This window comes from Pelodiscus sinensis, chromosome 26 (assembly GCF_052426305.1).
Source record: "Pelodiscus sinensis isolate ZL-2025 chromosome 26, ASM5242630v1, whole genome shotgun sequence".
NCBI lineage: Eukaryota > Metazoa > Chordata > Testudines > Trionychidae > Pelodiscus > Pelodiscus sinensis.
In genome coordinates, this window is record NC_143077.1 from 14,588,510 (window position 1) to 14,607,048 (window position 18,539).

Consider the following 18,539-nt stretch of genomic DNA (forward strand, 5'->3'; position numbering starts at 1 on the left):
GAGTAGCTCTGGTTCTCAAAGGCGCAGGGGACCACCGGCACCGCCTGCACTGACAGACCACCCAGCCCAAGCAACGGCCTGGGGGTCCCAGAGGATCCTCCGCTCCCACCACAGCCCACGGGCAGGGAGCTTGTAGCCCACACCAGCCAGGGCTTGTAGAACTCGGGAGACGTGGGATCAATTTCCAGCACTGACCCAGACTCCTGTATGAGATCTTAGGCAAGTCATTGCAGCCTTCTGCGCCTCAGTTTCCCCAATCCGCAAAATGGGGGAGAAGAGCCTTGCCGTCACCCTGTGTGTTTGGACGCTGAGCTCTGCAGACAGAACCTGCTCTCCCGGCCACAAGTCACTGGCCAGGCCTGGCGTAGGGCTGCCCTGATTCGGCTACACACCCCTCTGACTTCCCTGCCCAGGCACGCAGGCGACACGCCCCCTTGAGCGGGGAGAGTCTCGCTCATCCCCAGCCACCCCGTGCGGACAAGAGGCACGGCGGCAGCAAGCGACGTCCATCAGTGCGGACGGGCCCCGCAGCCCTTTAGTATTCCTGGGGCTGCGCTCACAGCGCCCTCTAGGGGCAGGATGGACACCCCAAGACCACTGCAGGGATCCAGGTCTGGGGGATGAAGATGGCCCACACTCCTTCTCAGCTGGCAGCCGGGGTGCTCAGAGAGCTACAGCCAAAAACCTGAGTCTAGACACTTCCAGGCTGGTTACAGAGGCTGCCTCTGGCACCACTCGCTGATCCTAAGGGTGCCGAATCCCCCCGCCTTACCTTGGGTGGGGTTGTGGTTCTCCCAGAAGGCTTTGAGGAGCGCCTCGTAGCTGGTCTTCTGTGGGTCGTACACAACCCTGACCACTTCTGCGTGGCCAGTCAGACCTGGGGGAGGGGAGAGAGGTTAGCCCGTGACGTTGCCGAAACCCATCGCTGTCTGAGTGACAGCCTGTCCTGGGGTCACAAGCTTTGGGTTTCAGAGCATGCTGGGCTCAGTTTGAACCATGACTGGTAGACTCCATGGCTCACGGGACCCCTGATTAACACAGGCAAAAACCTCCCCCTTCCCCCCCGCCCCCAAATAATCCTTAGAGACAATCTTTGGGGTAGACATCCCAGCTGTATTCTAAAACTGCCAGTGACGGAGACGCCAGATCCGGCACAACCCTGGGGAACCCATGCCAGGGGTTCATTCCCCTCACTGCTGGACACATTTGCCTTCTTTCCAGTCTGCGTGCAGCCATCTTCAGCACCCACCCAGCGCTCAAGCCCCCCTCTCCTCAAAAGGCAGATGGGGCACAGCTCCACAGAGGTAAAGTTTGCCTTTCACACCACACTGAACACTAGAACTGGAAGGGACCTCGAGAGGTCATTGAGTCCAGTCCCCTGTGCTCCCGGCAGGACCAAGCACTGTAGATCATCCCTGGTAGGTGTCTGTCTAACCTGCTCTTAAATATCTCCAGAGATGGAGATTCCACAACCCCCTAGGCAATTTATTCCAGTGTTTTATCACCCTGACAGGTAGGAAGTTTTTCCAGTGTCCAACCTAAATCTCCCTTGCTGCAGTTCTGGTTCAGGTCACAGATGAGGAGAAGCTGAGCAATTCTAGGCCTAGGGCCCATCCCAAAATGTGGTGCCGCCTCTGCTCATCCTCAGAAGCAGATGGTGGTGGGGGAGGAGGTAGATCTGGAATGGGAGGGGGGTGGCGGGGCCCTGAGGGAGCTGGGGAGGGAAAGCTGCACCTCGCAGGGCTCTCAGACCCTGGTGCCCATGAGCCCGGCATTGCAAGAAGGAAAATAGGGGGAGCACAGAGCAGAGATGTAGCAGGGTGGCGGTACAGTGCGGGAGAGGGAACGGTCTATCAAGCCTGCAGGGCAAAAAATGCAATGCCAGCTGCGTCTCAGGACAGCCATGAGGCTCAATGCTTCCCTCTCTCACTAGGGAACGTCCATTCGGGTCTTTCTGCCACAAGCCTCCTCTGCTCGCAGCGTCACCCTGAGCTTCCACCCCTCCGCCACAGCATTCAGAAACCTACAGACAACAGCTCCCCAAGAATGGCACCACCGCTGGATAGATCACAGAGGCCTCCCACTCCAGCACCCACTCTCCAGGATTTCCATTTCACCCTTCACCCCAGGCATGGGACCCTACTTCCCAGCAGGCAGGCATCTGTCCCATTTTACAGATGGAGAAACTGAGGCACAGAGCGGGGCAGCGACTCACCCAAGGTCACATCCTAGGTCAATGGCAGAACCAGAATCATCCCAGATCACAGCTTCCCAACTCCCAGTCTCCTCCTCTCACCACTAAGCCACACTGTCCTCCCGAGCAGTGACTCAGTCCTGATGTTCCATCCTCCCTGCTCTAGCAGAAAGAGCACAGCCCTTTCCTAGTCAGGAAGAGAAGCCAGCTTCCCCATCTCCAACCACTGGGCCAGGCTCCCTTCCCAGAATGCTCTGCTTCGGGAGGTCGGTGCTTGGGACACTCCACAGTTAAGAGCTTGCCTGCAGCCAGGGAGGCAATATTTAGAGATTGCCAAGTCTGCGTATGGTTCCTGGGGGGCTGGGAGCCCCTTTGGCATCTGCACCCCTGGGAGGCGATGACCATGCTACGCGTGCAGCTGAGCGAGCTGTGCCTGCTGGGAAGCGCCCTACATACAGCAGGTGGGGTGGGGCTGGGGCAGCAGCCACCACCAGGGGCTGTTTTGGAACAGGAGGGGGTCTGCAGGCAGGCACTTGCTCCAGGAGCTTGCCCAGGAGAGGCTCTGCAAACAGCAGCGTCAGCAGATAGCTGCTCTCCCTGACGTGCCCCCTTTGGCAGCTGCTACAGGGCAGGGCGAAGAGGCAGCAGCCTGAACTCCCGCTGGCAGCCGGATCCTGTTATCCCTGCGAGGTGCACAGCCCTGCTTCTGCTTCTGGCTGGACAAGCCCCACCGGTCTGCAGCAGGGAATCTGGCTGCTGCATCCAGAAAAGGACGAGGCTTTTGTGCTTCTCACGTGGCTAGGTGTCTGCTGCCACTGGCACGGGGGCAGCACTGCCCAGACATGTGTCATAGGCCAGGTTTAAAGGACCAACAGTCTGGTCCACCACAGGGTTCTCTACCTTTTACTTTCTGAGGCCCCTCCAACATGCGATAAAAACTCCCCTGCCCACAGATGCCACAACAATGCTTTTCCTGCATGTAAAACCCAGGGCTGGCACTAGGGGGAGCAAGCACAGCAAGTGCCCAGGGCCCCATGCCACGGGAGACCCAGCAAAACTCAGTTGCTTGGGCTTTGGCTTCAGCCTTCCACCCTGTACCCCAGTGAGTCTCACACTGGCCTTGCATTCTGGTTTACTTTGGTGGGCCCCCTGAAACCTGCTTCTGCTTCTCAGGGGGCCCCTCGTTGAGAACTGCAAGTCTGTAGGGTGGGGTGGTAAACTGGGATTCAGACGCCCCAAGTTCTCCGCCACCGAGCCATTGTGTGACCATTGGCAAGTCACCGCCTTGTGCTGCTGATTTCCCCATCTGCCCTGCGTGTGTCTTGCCCGTCTGTCTGTAAGTCCTTCAGGAACCTTTTGCTGTAATGCAAAACTGAAGCATTTCAAGTCGAAACCAAATGTTTTGATTTTGTCCAAACACGGTTGTTGGTTTCTTTCCAACTTTTCAAGTTTTTGCTCCGATTCAGAACCAAGCCAAGTCTCAAAATGGCTGTGAAATGCAACTTCTGCCCCTGCACAGCCGCAGATCTCGTCACCGTGGAAGGCATTCGTGGCTGCCAGCAACCAGCGCCGCGACAGTTACCGAGAGGGTGGAAACTGACAGCTCTGCTCACCAGAGGGCAGGGGCTCCGTGCGCCCGTCACTTTCCATTCCAAAGTTATCACAGTGCATCTGAACACCCCCCTCCCTCGAGAAACGCCAGCACGTTGAGGTCAGAGAGCAGCGGGTTCGTGTTAGGGCCGTGAAGGAGGATGCAGCTCTGGGCCAGCCGTCCCTGGGCAGCCGTTAGGACTGCAGCATCCCACAAGGGGGACAGATGTTTCTCAGACACTCATTTAGAAAACTAAGCCCAAAGGTCCAGCTCTGGCCAAACAAGGCAGCAACAGAGACATTGTGGCCATTGTGCGCTGGCTTTTTCCAGTGCCGCTGATGCAGCCGGGCTGGCGCTAGCATTGGTGCTTAAAGCTGCGATGAGTGCTCAGCCATCTCTCAAGTCGTCTATTAAACAGGAGCTCCCCTTCCCACCGGCACTTGCGTTCCCGCGCCACCCCTCAGCTGGAAGAATCCACCTTCAGTACCAAACATGCCTGGCTCTTTGCAGCGGGGCTCTGAGCGGGCCCCACGCAGCTGACTGATCTTACTCGGGCATGCGGAAGGGGAAGCAGTGGCGTGACTTAGCTACGTGGCTTGGCCAGTGGGTGGCAGAAGCAGAGCCCAGGCCTCCTGACGCCAGGGTGCCCTGCGCTTCTCTACTGCGTTTAGTTCCACCGCTGCCAGCTGCACGACTTGCCCAGTCCATGATGCAGTGGGCAATGATGCTAGAACTCCATGGAACTGCTGGTGAGCCACAGCTGTGTCCTCCGTGCCAGCTGCCGACGCCCAGCAAGGGCCCTGCCTCTGCAAGAGGCTTTTAAAAGCCAAGCAGCGCTAGGCTGTCCAGGAGATGCTTTCCCGCTTGCCAGCTGGCTGGCTGGCACCGAGGGTGCTGCAGCAGGCTCAGGACCGGCCCCAGCCACCGAGCAGCAGAGGTTTCTGTGTGGTGCAAAGCCGGGGAGATGCTGGTGTTCTCTGCACCCCCCGCAGGGGCAGTTCTGCTCCACACAGGACATTCTGAGCCTTGCATCCGATTATACCCTCCTCAGGAAACCCCCCTCCATGGCATCTGCCCCTTGGGATCCGCCACGAGCTCTACATCACCCACCAGCCCAAGATGGCCACCCGAACACCCCCTCCTCGGCTCTTGGGTTTTGGATGATGCTGTGGGCTAGACTGCCAGCCCACTCCACTTTCCCTCCCCCACCCCAAAAAACATCTGCCCTACTTCCTCCCTGGGCCAGGGTCCAGCTTCCCCACCTGCTGGGCAGGAGAGAGGTTCTCTTGCACTGCTCTGCTCCTCCAGGCAAGTGGCAGAGCCAGGCACGTCCTTGTACTTCGGCAGTGCTCGACCAGGGAGCAGAGCAGGAGTGGATTCTGCTCTCTGCTCAAAGTACGGTGCCAGCAGCGTGCGTGGGAGGGGGGAGCCGGGGTAAGAGACAGGGAAACCGAGTCACACAGCTGCAGCTAAGACGACCATCAAGATGACCCTGACTGACTCTAGTGACTGCCCCACTGGCAGGGGCGAGGAGCCTCCTCCTGCTCTAACAGGCTCACAGGAAAGTGCTACCAGAGAGGGACAGAAGTGGGAAGGACACCACACAAAGCTGCAATCACTGTAAGTCAACCCCCAAGTGCAGGAGAGCGATGCATCTCTGCCGTCTACTGGAGAGGGTCACAATCTGCTCCCAGGAGCATCAGCTCTCTACTGACTGGGACAACAGCCAGGCTGGAGTTTCCTGGATGGGCACCTGTGATGGGGTGGACTAGGCCCCCACATCCCTACTGGAGGCCTTTCCACACCCTGCCCAGCGCTAGGAGCAGAAGAGAGGTCCTCCAAGCAGAGTAGAGTGGCAGCCTCTGCTGCAGCCAATCAGAGTGCAGCAGGCCAATATAAAAGAAGCTGCTGGGCCAGGCAGACCTAAGGGCTGACGGAGAAAGAACAAGTTAGGAACTATTTAGAAAAGCTAAACATACACAAATCCATGGGCCGGGATTTAATGCATCCGAGGGCACTGAGGGAGTTGGCAAATGTCATTACGGAGCCTTTGGCCATTATCTTTGAAAACGCGTGGAGATCAGGAGAGATTCCATCTGATTGAAAAAAGGCAAATGTAGCGCCCATCTTTAGAAAAGGGAAGAAGGACAATCCAGGGAACTACAAACCAGTCAGCCTCACCTCAGTCCCCGGAAAAATCATGGAGGGGATCCTCAAGGAATCCATTTTGAGGCACTTGGAAGAGGGGAAAGTGATGAGGAATAGTCAACATGGATTCACCAAGGGCAAGTCGTGCCTGACCAATCTGATTAGCTTCTATGATGAGGTAACCGGCTCTGTGGACATGAGAAAGTCAGTGGATGTGATATACCTTGACTTTAGCAAAGCTTTTGATACCGTCTCCCACAATATTCTTGCCAGAAAATTAAGGGACTATGGATTGGATTCATGGACTGCAAGATGGATAGAAAGCTGGCTAGACTGTCGGGCCCAGCAGGTACTGATCAACGGCTCGATGTCAGGTTGGGGGTTGGTTTCTAGCAGAGTGGCCCAAGGATCTGTTCCTGGACTGGTTTTGTTCAACATCTTTATTAATGACCTGGACGAGGGGATGGATTGCACCCTCAGCAAGTTCATGGATGACACTAAGATAGGGGGAGAGGTAGATACGCTGGAGGGCAGGGATAGGGGTCCAGAGTGACTTGGACAGATTAGAGGATTGGGCCAAAAGAAATCTGATGAGGTTCAACAAGGACAAGTGTAGAGTCCTGCACTTGAGACAGAGGACTCCCAAGCATTGTTACAGGCTGGGCACCGACTGGCTAAGTAGCAGTTCTGCAGAAAAGGACCTGGGGATTCAAGTGGATGAGAAGCTGGATATGAGTCAACAGTGTGCCCTTGTAGCCAAAAAGGCTAATGTCATATTAAGTTGCATTAGGAGGAGCATTGCCAGCAGATCCAAAGATGTCATTATTCCCCTTTATTCGGCTCTGGTGAGGCCACATCTGGAGTATTGCGTCCAGTTCTGGGTCCCCCACTATAGAAAGGATGTGGACACCTTGGAGAGGGTCCAGCAGAGGGTGACCAAAATGATGAGGGGGCTGGAGCGCATGACCTATGAGGAGAGACTGAGGGATTTGGGTTTGTTTAGTCTGCAGAAGAGAAGAGTGAAGAGGGATTTGCTAGCAGCCTTCAACTTCCTGAAGGGAGGTTCCAAAGAGGTTGGAGAGAGGATGTTCACAGAGTGACGGATGGCAGAACAAGAAGCAATGGTCTCAAGTTACAGTGGGGAGAGGTCTAGGTTGGATATTAGGAAAAACTATTTCCCTAGGAGGGTGGGGAAGCACTGGGATGGGTTACCTAGGGAAGGGGTGGAGTCTCCATCCTTAATGGTTTTTAAGTCTCGGCTTGACAAAGCCCTGGCCGGGTTGATTTAGTTGGGATTGGTTCTGCCTTGGGTAGGGGGCTGGACTTGATGACTCCTGTGGTCTCTTCCAGCTCTATGATTCTCCTGCAGACAGCTGGGTAGAGAGATTACAAGACTCTCCTCAGCCACCGAGAGTCTCTCACAAGGGCGGAGCCCGTTACAGCGCACAGCGCTCAACATCCTACAGCACAGTTAGTGGGTAAACAGTGCATCTGGCCAGGGACTGGTGCACATGCTCACTGCCTTTCCCCTTCCCTTGAGAGGCTCAACAGGCATGTAGCCCAGGGGACTTAGATTTCCAGAAAGCCTTCAACAAGGTCCCCTCACCAAAGGCTCTGAAGCAAAGTAAGGTTCCAGGAGGCAAGAGGGAAGTCCCTCTCATGGATCAATAATTGGTTAAAAGACAGGAAACAAAGGGTAGAAATAAATGGTCAGTTTTCCGAATGGAGAGAGGTAACTAAGTGCATCCCCAGGGTTTGCACTGGGACCAATCCTATTCAACGTATTCATAAATGATCGAGAAAAAGGGGTAAACAGTGAGGTGACAAAATTTGCAGGTGATACAAAACTAGGAAGATAATGAAGTCCAAAGCAGACTACAGAGGGATCTCTCACAACTGGGTGACTGGGCAACAAAATGGCAGATGAAATTCAAAGCGGATAAATGCAAAGTACTGCACTTTAGAAAACACAATCCCAACTATAAATGTAAAATGATGGGGGTCTAAATTAGTTGTTACCACTCAAGAGGGAGATCTTGGCGTCACCATGGATAGTTCTCTGAAAATGGAATAAATTGCCTAGGGATGTTGTGGAATCTCCCTCATTGGAGAGTTTTTTTAGAGCAGGTTTGGTAAACATCTGTCAGGGATGGTCTAGAATGGTGTTTGGTCCTGCCGTGAGGGCGGGAGACTGGACTTGATGATCTCTCAAGGTTCCTTCCAGTTCTAGTATTCTATGATCCACTCAACATGCAGCAGAAGTCAAAAAAAGCAAACAGAATGTTGAGAATCATTAGGAAACAGAGAGAGAATAAGACAGAACATATATTGCCACTATAAAAATCCATGGTACACCCACATCTTGAATACTGAATGCAGATGTGGTCGCTTCATCTCAAAAAAGATATACTGGAATTGGAAAAGGTTTGAAAAAGGACCACAAATATGATTAGGGGCATAGAACAGAATATTTTCTGTATGAGGAGAGATTAAGAAGACTGGGACTTTTCAGCTTGAAAAGGGAGACTACTAAGTAGTGATATGACAGAGGTCTATAAAATCAGGGCTGCTGCAGTGAAAGTAAATAAGGAAGTGTTATTTACTCCTTCCCATAACAAAAGAACTAAGGGGTACCAAACAAAATTAATAGGGAGCAGGTTTAAAACAAACAAAAGGAAGTATTTCTTCACACAATGCACAGTCAACCTGTGGAACTCCCTGCCAGAGGATGATGTTGTAAAGACCAAGAATGTAATTGGGTTCCAAAAAGAACTAGGTAAGTTCCTAGAGGATAGATCCATCAATGGTAATAGCCAGGATGGGCAGGAATGGTGTCCCTAGTCTGTTTGCCAGAAGCTGGGAATGGGTGACAGAAGATGGATCTGTTGAGGACTCCCTGCTCTGTTCATTCCCTCTGGGGAACCTGGCATTGGCCACTGTCTGAAGACAGGATACTGAATTAGCTGGGCCTTTGGTCTGACCCAATCTGGCCAGTATTATGTTCTGGTTTTTAACAGCTGTGAGGCACTGAGATCTTTGGCTAGAAAGTGCTAGGGAAGGGGAACAAATCTGAGGATTTGTCCTCGGCTTCCACAGCTCTGGCTAGCAGTACAGACAAAGCCTGAGCTTGGAAGCTGCCTAACTACAGTCTGGATTCTCACGGCCAGCTCAGGGTAGACAGTGGGTAGCGACAGCAGAGCATAAATGTCCCCACCTGATTGTACAAGATCTGAGACTCTTACATAAACCTTACAGGGAAATTCCTAACAGGGATGAGGATGCAGTAGAAATTATTCTAAAACCCACAGAGTTTAATGGAAAACAAGCTTTTTCCTATGGGCCGTGACTCACTTCTGTGGGGGACTTTCCCTCGGGGAATATTCCTTCAGCTAAAATTAACAAGTGGGTGTATTGTGGGGCTGGGGAGAGGCGCTGGATTGGACAGCCTCTCAGACAGAGGCCCTCTTCCCCCACAAAACAGGAGCAGGGACTGTGCAAGCGTCCCCAGCACCACCCTGTTGTCTGTCCCCCGAGGCCAGCCAGCAAGCCAGCCTGCCCTGCCACAGCACTTAAATGCTGCTCTACAGTGTTCGGCCAATCAAACCTTCCACCCCTCCGCTGCCAACAAGGGATTCAGGAAGCCAGCAGCGGTTGTGGGTTTTGCAATCTCAACCCCACCACTGTTAGGAAGTGAGCTGAGGCTCAGCAAACTCATTTCACATGTTCTGCCAAAAAGCACTGACAGCAAAGATTTTCGACTGTTGCCTACCTGGGTTGGACCAGCGGTAGCTGCCTAGCCACTCCCCCATACACCAGCTCACCGGCCCCACCCAGCCCTACCACGCTCCTGCCAGCACCCCTGCACAGACACATGCACCTGGAGACGCCGCCTCTGGTCTGCCTGTGCAGCCGTTTCAGTTGCTCCTTACATGCGGAGGGGTGGGGGTCAGACGCTTTCTCTCCCACTGCATTAGGTTAATACCCAGAACTGAGACAACAGACGTGGATAATATTTCTTGCAGACAGATAATCCTACGGTGAGCGGATGTTTTTGCAGATAAGACATGAACCCGTCTGTTCAGATTTCGATGTGTTTGAGGGGCAAGGGGGAGGGGGAGTGAGAAGGGGAAGTGTGTGTGGAGCAGGAATTAGCCTTCCTAACAGATACAGTAGCACACTGATGAAAGCCATGCCATGCCACACTGCAGCACAACTTGCTGTTCCCTAACGAAATCCACCTCTGTTTCATGCTAACAGCCACTCTGGACAATGGCTCTAGACTCGTGGTGTCCAACACACTAGCCTCATGTGACTAGTTGGCCATTGAGTGTGGCTAGTTCGCATAGTAATCAATAGCCACTAGAGAGGCTACTGCTGCAGGGATCTCTAGAGCAGCGGTTCCCACCCGCTGGGCTGCAGACCTCTGGGGGCCAGGGAACACCGCTCCCATGTGGCTGTTGGCGGAGAGGTGGGGCAGGACACGCTTCTCCCAACCAGCTCCGGGCAGGGTCTCTTCCCGGACGTGGACAAGCACTTTGCTGCACGGCGGGAGAGCCACGCAAAGCCCGGCATGGCAGCCTTAGAGCAGCCACGATCCAGGCAGCAGGGCTCAGCTGAGAGGCAGCACAGGGCTAGGTGCGGGGGGCGGGGCAGGCACTGGGGGCTCTAAAAGGCAGGAGGTTGGCACTGCAGGTTCTGGGGGCAAAGCTAATACTGGGGGGCTCTAAGAGGTGGAAGGCTGGCACTGGAGGGCTCTGGGGCCAGGACATGACACTGGGGAGCAATGGGGTATCCAGGACGGGGAGCTTGTACTGGAAGGCTCTGGGAGTGGGACTAGCAGTGGGTGCAGGGCTGGCACTGTGAGCCCTGGAGAGGGTTCTGGGGGGAGGGTTGGGTGCAGTGGGGTTCTGGAAACATGTGGTTGGCACTGGGGGTTCTGGTGCTGGGGGGCTCCCAGGGGCCGTGAGCTGGCACTGAGGCGCTCTGAGTGTGGGAAGCTGGCACTGGGGGGGTTAGGTGCAGGGGACTCTGGGGTCAGTGACTGGCACGGGGGAGCAGTGAAGGGGTGGGGGAGCTCTAGGGGTTAGGGCAAGCACTGGGGGCCGGGGCTTTTGGTGCACTGGTAACATTTGTGCAAATTTGCATATTCATAGTTTGCACAATGAACGTGCAAATAAAATACTACCAGTCCACCAAAAGTTTGTGAATGGGTTTGCCAGTCCCTGGTATAAAAAAAGGTTGGGATCTGCTGGGCTAGAGCACTGAACAAGACAGTCCTGGACTTTCCCCAAGTCTCCAGCCCATGGAAACAGTGGGGCACCATCAGCTATGGGACAAGCTCCTTCCACAGCCCTGGGCCTGGGTCCTACACTGGCTTCCCCGTCACACAACCCAGCCCGTGACCACTGACTGCTTGGGGAGCTTCACAAGTTGCTGTCCGGGAGTGAGACCTGTGGCTCAGAATCCAGCAGGCCCCCTGGGTTTTAGCCTGGGCCGAGGGTGTCACATTACTGGATCTTGAGGGGAGCAGCCAGATCACTGCTGCACCCATAGGTGGGGGTGTTGGCCCCAGAAAATGGTATAAAGGGGGCCATGTGGGGTGCTGAATAGAAGCTTATTATCTGATAATCCTATGTAAGCTATTTATGTGGTTGTATAATGTCTGTGTGTGTAGTTAGGAATCTGTAGTCTGTGTGGATACTGAATATTTCTCTGCATGTGGTTGAGCAGTGGGCAGAGCCCGGGCCTGTGGACATGCTAATTAGCGAGGCCCTGTGGGACAATGGCACTCAATGGGCCAAGGACACACCTAAAGCATGAGGGCGGACACCTGAGAGCGGCCAGCAGAGAGTGAGGGAGGACCAGGTGATCTCCTGCAGCCAAGAAGAGGCCAGGAAGGAGGTATAAAGAGGCCATGTGGCCGACGCCATCTTGGTTCTCAGCTCAGCACTTCATCCCATAGGCAGCATTGCAGGGATCGAAGAGCCCGGAAGACCTGTGAACCCATCCTGATGCTAGGATGTGCAACAAGAACTTTTAAACCAGCAGCTGTAACATCTCTGCTAGAGCCTGCATTGAGGACTTGGAGTTTCGATGCATGTAATGTAGGATTCTTTAGCAACCTTACTCTCGTGCTTTTCTTTCTTGTAATAATAAACCTTTAGTTGTTAGATGCTAAAGGATTGGCCCAGCGTGATTTGTGGGTAAGGTCCAAAGGGTAAATTGACCAGGGATCTGTGGCTGGTTTCTTGGAATCGGACAGAACTTGTTCGGGGTAGGTGGGACTGGGTGCTAGGACCCCCCACCTGTGTATGAGGCCCGGGGCCATCTGGGGCACGGATATTGCTGGGGTGTCAGAGGGGTTTTGCTCAGGAGGCTTCAGGCAGGCTGCTGGAGCGCTCTGTGGGACTGGTTTGTGGCCGGTTTGGAGAGGTCACCAGTCTGGGGACTGTAAGGAGCCCCGAAGTTGAGCAATTCACCCTGAGCAGACGCCCTCAGCTGTGCCCAGACACGGCCCGGTCCGTCACAGAGGGGTGTGGGATATTTGTGTCGGTTGCACAGCTCCTTCAAGCCTGGATCCGCTTGCTCTGGGGACTGAGGAAATGTAGCAGGACCCATGCCAATGGCTCAGCCCCATGCAGACTGGCTCGTGGTTGCTCAGCTGAAGGACTCATCAATGGGATGTTCCACCCCTTTAGCGCAGGCTGGGGCTGTCTCTCCCCAAGACAACCCAGCTCAGGCTGTCTCTCCACCCCAAAGAGAAGCATCCTCTGACCTAGCCCCCCCAAGCATCAGAGCAAGCCCCAGCAGCTGCAGGCCTCTCTATTTGGGTCCCTGCCATCAGACCATCTTGGAACGCGCCGCGCCCGATTGGTTGACATGGCTGGCTCCTCCCCTGTTGCTCCAGCTGAGCATCAAAAAGCTTCCTAGGCCAATAAAGCTCTCAAAAGAGGGGTCCCTCCGCCTTTTAAAGAAACAGGGCACTAAGGGCGAGCCAGGCTAGCATCTCGCTGCACCGCGGATGAAGACCAGCACCGCCCCAAAGTGATGAGAAAGCTGGGTATGTCAAGTTGGACACGGCTGAGCCGCTGTGGAAGGGGAGAGAAAAGCCACAAACTGAAGCTGATGGACTTCACTGAACCACTAAGCCACCCCTACAGAGACGGCGTTCGGAAGATCGGCGAGACAGCATCGCACGGGTGCATACGAGTCCCCTGAGCCAGGAGCCCAGAAGGGACGGCTGCTTCGCCTGCCACCTACACACCATCCCCGCCACATGGGCTCCGACAGCCTGGCAGTGTCACTTAAATGTCATGCTCGCCGTTCTGCCGCTCCGCACCCTGCTACCTCCCCATCAGTTCTCATCCGCTCAGCCGGCTTGGGGCTGCTCAGAACGCAGATGGCAGATCTCTGAGGCAACGCCATGTGCTAAAGGGAGCAGCACTGGCAATTCGTTACCTGACACTCTCCTTCTGTGGGGCCAGCTTTGGGAGGAGCCTTGAAAGTTAGAAATCTTGACCTGCACCCAATGATCATTAGCCTCAGAGGGGCAGCCATGTTAGTCAGTAACTTTAAAAACAACATGTAGTCCTGTGGCACCTTAGGGTCTGTCTACACTAGCCCCCTAATTCGAACTAGGGAGGCTAATGTAGGTGGTTGAAGTTGCAAATGAAGCCTGGGATTTAAATATCCCGGGCTTCATTTGCATCTTCCGGGGCGCTGCCATTTTTAAATGTCCCTTAGTCCGAACTCCGTGCCCGCGGCTACACACGGCACGGAGTAGGTAGTTCGAATGAGGATCTCTTGTGGAACGAGGTTAGAGATCCTAATTCGAACTACCTACTCCATGCTGCATGTAGCCACGGGCACGGAGTTCGGACTAAGGGACATTTAAAAATGGCAGCGCCTGGGAAGATGCAAATGAAGTCCGGGATATTTAAATCCCGGGCTTCATTTGCAACTTCGAATGCCTACATTAGCCTCCCTAGTTCGAACTAGGGGGCTAGTGTAGACATACTATATATAATTTTTTGTTAGTCTCTAAGGGTATCACAAGCCTTTGTGGATGAAACCTACTTCTTGAGATGATTTTGATTGATGATGACCTATATATATATAATTTGTTGTTAGTCTCTGTGGTGTCACAGGTCTACGCATTGTTTCCAATGATCATTAAAAATCTTACAACACTTAATCCTGGAGTCCCAACCCAACTGAACTGGTAAAGTCCATTCTAACTCTTTCAACTCTCACTGCAGTTTCAACTGAATACAGCACTTCACTCTTCCCCCTGAGCCATCCAGTTCTACCCCAGAAGCAGCTGCAGTTCAGTGGTAGCCGACACAGTTACTGTATAGTTTGAGCACGCTGGCATTGTATAGACCAGACGTGGCACCACAACCCCCTGCCCCAGCTCGCAATCCAATGTTTCACCCAAACTGGGGCAGGGTCAAGGTGGGCGTATGGATGCAGAAGAGGATTCTGGCCTGGGGGAGGAGTGTAGGAGGGGATACAGGGTCTGGGAGGGAGTTACAACCTGGGTGAAGGGATGCAGAGGGTTTGGATAGTGACCTGGCACAGGAGAGAATGGTGACATAGGGCAGGGAGCTGCAGGTAGGGTAGGGGTGGGGTGCCAGAGGTAGGCTCGGGCCAGGAGGTACCTTACCTAGGTGGTTCCCAGCCAGCAGCCCTTGAGGATCCCTGGCTGGCTTCCTGCCTGCCATAATCCCAGGCTGCTCAAAACAGCTGACTGTTCCCTGTAGCTCTGCTCCAGGCACCCAGGGGTGGGAGAAGAGGTTTTGCATGCTGCCCCCACCCTCGGTAGAATCTATCAGCTCCTATTGGCCATTTTCTGGCTGTGGGAGCAGTGTGCAAAATCTCCCTCTTCCTGCTGGTGCCCACAGCAGAGAGCCACAGGGAGCAGCCAGCTGCTTAAAGTGATAGGGGCTGCTCTGTGCCTGAGGGTCTCCGTGGGCCAGATCTGATGGCTTGGTGGGCTGGATTCGGTCTGCCGGCCACATCTTGCCCATCCCGATCTAGCCCAATATCCTGTATACTGACAGTAGCCAGTGCCAGGTGCCTCAGAGGGAATGAACAGCACAGAAGAGATCCATTCTCAGTTTCTGGCAAACAGAGGCTAGGGACACCGTCCCTGCCCATGCTGGCTAAGCCACAGATGAACCTATGCCTGGAAAGCAGGGATGGTGATGACTATCAATTGAACATGAGCTGCTCACGTGACACTGCCATCAAAAGGATACTAGGATGCATGACCAGGGGGATCGCTAGGAAGAGCGGAGAGAGGTTATTTTAGGTCTAACGCTGGTGCATCTGCTGCACTAACCCTGTGCCCAGTTCTGGTGCCCACAATTCAAGGTGGACGATGAGACACAGGAGAAGGTTCGGGGAAGAGCCACAAGAAAGATTACAAGGTTAGATAAGCCGTGATAGACTCAAAAAGCTCCATGTGTCTAGGTAACAAACACGTTTGGGATGACTTGACCACAGCCTATAACAGGGCTGGGCAAAATATGCTCCAGGGGCCAGATCCAGCCCATGAACCACCGGATCTGACCCCTGGAACACTCTGGCACACAGCTGCATGGTGTTACCTGTACAGATTTCTTCGTATGTGGGGTTCGGGGTGAAGCCTCCTGCATAGCCCACCTGGGTGGAGAAGACCCCTGTCAACTTCCAGAACATCTTCTCGGCACCCCAAAAACATCCCATGCCTGGAGAGAAAAGGAGACAGAAGATGAATTCAATGCAAAGGGCTTCCTTTGAAACCAGGGAGCAGCAGTTTGTCCTCAGGCCAGTCCTTCTAGGATACAGCCTGCTTTGGGGCAGTCGTTTTCCTGCTCGCCAGCCCACCCATCTGCAACACCTGTGGACTTCAAGGAGTGGACCACGCCCAAGCCACAGGGCCAGGTTTGGTCCCTAGCTCAGCATGTGGAGCGGAGCTGGTTGGACACCAAATGAGACCACACCTCACCCACCACATCTTCCCCCACACCTCAGCGATTCATCCATATGGCCCTTTCTGGTCACAGTGGCCAGGTACAGTTCTGGGCCCCGCTTGAAACAGGAGGAGCGGGGGGCAGCCAGAGCTCGCACCCAACCAAGGCCCCACTGCCAACTTAGAGACGAGAGAGAGAACGATCCACAAACCGAAAATGGCCATCTGCATGCCCTCCGGGAAGGGTGGAAGCACTGCGTTCCCGCTGACGGCATGTGTGGCTGCAGAAGGAAAGAGAGACACAAATAAGTCCCTTTGACAAGTCTTCAATAGTCACAATCCCTAGTTCTTATCTGCCCTCCATCAGATGATCTCAAAGCACTTTACCAAAGGAGGTCGGTATTTCTGCCTGCCTTTTACAGAGGGGGAAACTGAGGCACGGGACGGCAAAGTGACGTGCCCAAGGTCAATCTTGCAGGCCAGTGGAAGAGCCAGGAATTGAACCCAGAAGTCCCAGTGCAGTGCCTTATCCCCATCAAGTTATTGAAAACTAGCTCTGAAAGCTTTAGCTGCCTGCCAGAGAGGGGCACAAGGAATCCCAAGAGTCATTCCTGTCCCAGACCAGCAAAGGCCTGGTCCAGATGCATCCACCTCATGGATTGTGCTGCATCAGGGGTTTTCCAGCATCTCCCACTGGTCATTGCGGTAGCCTCTGCCTGCAGCCATCCTGGGCCTGCTGTGTGCACAGGCTGCTTTGTGGCTTCCCCTACCCCCACTCCCTCTGACAGAGGCAGCCCAGGGGGCAGAGGAAGCGGGAAGCAGGCAGCACTGGGGAGATGATGCTGGGGAGAAATAGCTTTTAAGCCTGCTTGCCCCCCCACCCCCCACTGCCTCTGATACAGAGGAGAGGGGAGGGGGAGGAGTGAGTAGTCAACTAATCAACTACTCTTTTACATCCCTAGCCAGGAGTGTAAGCTCTTTGGGGCAGGGGCCATGGCTCTACATGCTGCCCCAGTCCCGCTTGCTGGATGGCAGATCTGCTCCACCGGGAAACCTCAGCCTACTTCTGCGCCTGGCTGTCAGGCAGGGCCCGCAATTCCCTGCCTCCTCCGCCTTTCCCCAGGCTCCACAAAGTCACGGAACTCTCCCCCCTCCGGGCTCCCACGCAGAGCCCTCAGCAGCTCCGCTGGCCCGAGAGCTGGGAGCCACGTCTGTGCCAGTGACCGCACCACACATGCTGCCTGCTTCGCACGCAGGCCAGGCCCCAGCAGCAGCGTGTCTTGGCTGTCACCTGGGCTCCACTTCACACCCCAGCAGGCTATCAGGCGACGGGAAACCCGTCCCTCAAGCCCCACGGAGAAGGCCCAAGGGGCACTCAAGATCTGGGCAGCCCCATCCTGATTCTCTGCAGCACAGGGGTGCATTTCACCTTCAGCACCCAGCCTAAGGCTGGTGCCTTGGAACGATCCCAAGAGCGCACAGACCCGGAGCCCTTCAGTCACCGAAAGCCCGGAGTTCTGGGCTGAAACAGCCAGCGGAGCCCTGGGGAGGGAAGTCAGAGGCTGGAGACTCCTGAGGCTAGTTAATCCCACCAAGGACTCCGGGTCCCCAGCCTTTCGTCCTGTCCATCTTGTCTCACTGACCAGTGTATGGAAAGGGCGTAGCCTAGCCCACCTGCTGGATCCCTGGCCAGGACTTCCGGAGACACTGCATGGGGCCCACCCAGGCTGCATTAACCAAGAGCCAGAGAGAACCAGCGGGTCTGAGCCCAGTAGCCTCAGTAAGGAATCCTCTTTCAAGCCCTGGCTGCTGGGGCAGCCCCACCAGACACATGAGCAGCTGGGGAAGGGTCTGAGTTCCTGGGCATGGCGGGGGCGAGGGAGTCAAAGAGTATTGTAGGAACCACCAGCCTGGAAGGTTCCCCATGGTCCTAGAATCCAGCCCCCGCTGGGGCAGGTCACTCCACCATCAATCCAGGCCCATCTATCTTCAAACTAGCCGGGATATTTGCCCAGATGCTGCCACGCAGCCCAGCAGCCGCCCGGCCCCAACTGCTGGCTGATCCCCAGCCCAGGAGCTGCTGTCGCAAGCCACCCTGTGACGGGGGATTAGGCTGCCTGGCCCCAATCTGCTCCTTTGTCTCTTCCCCAGGTCTCTATTTTAAGCCTTTGTATCTTCCCCGGGGCCTCATGCTCACTGAGAAGCCAGGACAGCTTGTGCAGAGAGCACTTCCCCCAGCTCCTCAACAGATGGGAGGCTCTGTTGAGAGCCGGCCTGGGAGAGATCAGCTGAGCCTCACAGCTTGGGTGGGTGGGGGAGGCGGCGCACAGCCTGGCAGATTAGCACAGCTCAGCTCGTGCTCTCTACATGGGTACGTGAGCCGTGAGTCCTCGTGGCACGCAGGAAATCGCCGTCCTGAAAGGCCTCACGTGTCTCCGTTTTCATGGAGGGGCAGCTTCCCCGGAGAGGAGAGCAGGGGAGAAGGGTCTGTCTGCGGGGCTGCCTGAGGAGGCAGAACTGGTCCCTCTTGGGAGCAGGCTGCCGGATGCTCGCTTTGATTGGACACAAGGAGCGGAGAAGGGAGAGAAGGACAGAGCTGCCTGGCACTAGATGGGGCCAGTGTGGGCAGGCCCCATGCAGACTTCCCCCAC

The 18,539-nt window shown here is 55.0% G+C and overlaps 1 protein-coding gene across 3 annotated transcripts in view; it reads right to left on the minus strand.

Annotated features, from left to right (window-relative positions):
- The window catches only part of LOC102454183 (uncharacterized), a 76,194-nt gene that overhangs the window by 45,643 nt on the left and 12,012 nt on the right, over positions 1-18,539 (minus strand). For all 3 annotated transcript variants that reach the window (XM_089773507.1, XM_089773508.1, XM_006111966.5), the window contains exons 2-4: positions 16,101-16,169; positions 15,545-15,664; positions 773-877 (exon numbers count right to left, since the gene is read on the minus strand). In XM_089773507.1, the coding sequence (XP_089629633.1) occupies positions 773-877; positions 15,545-15,664; positions 16,101-16,169 (294 nt within the window). The remainder of the gene's footprint in view (positions 1-772; positions 878-15,544; positions 15,665-16,100; positions 16,170-18,539) is intronic.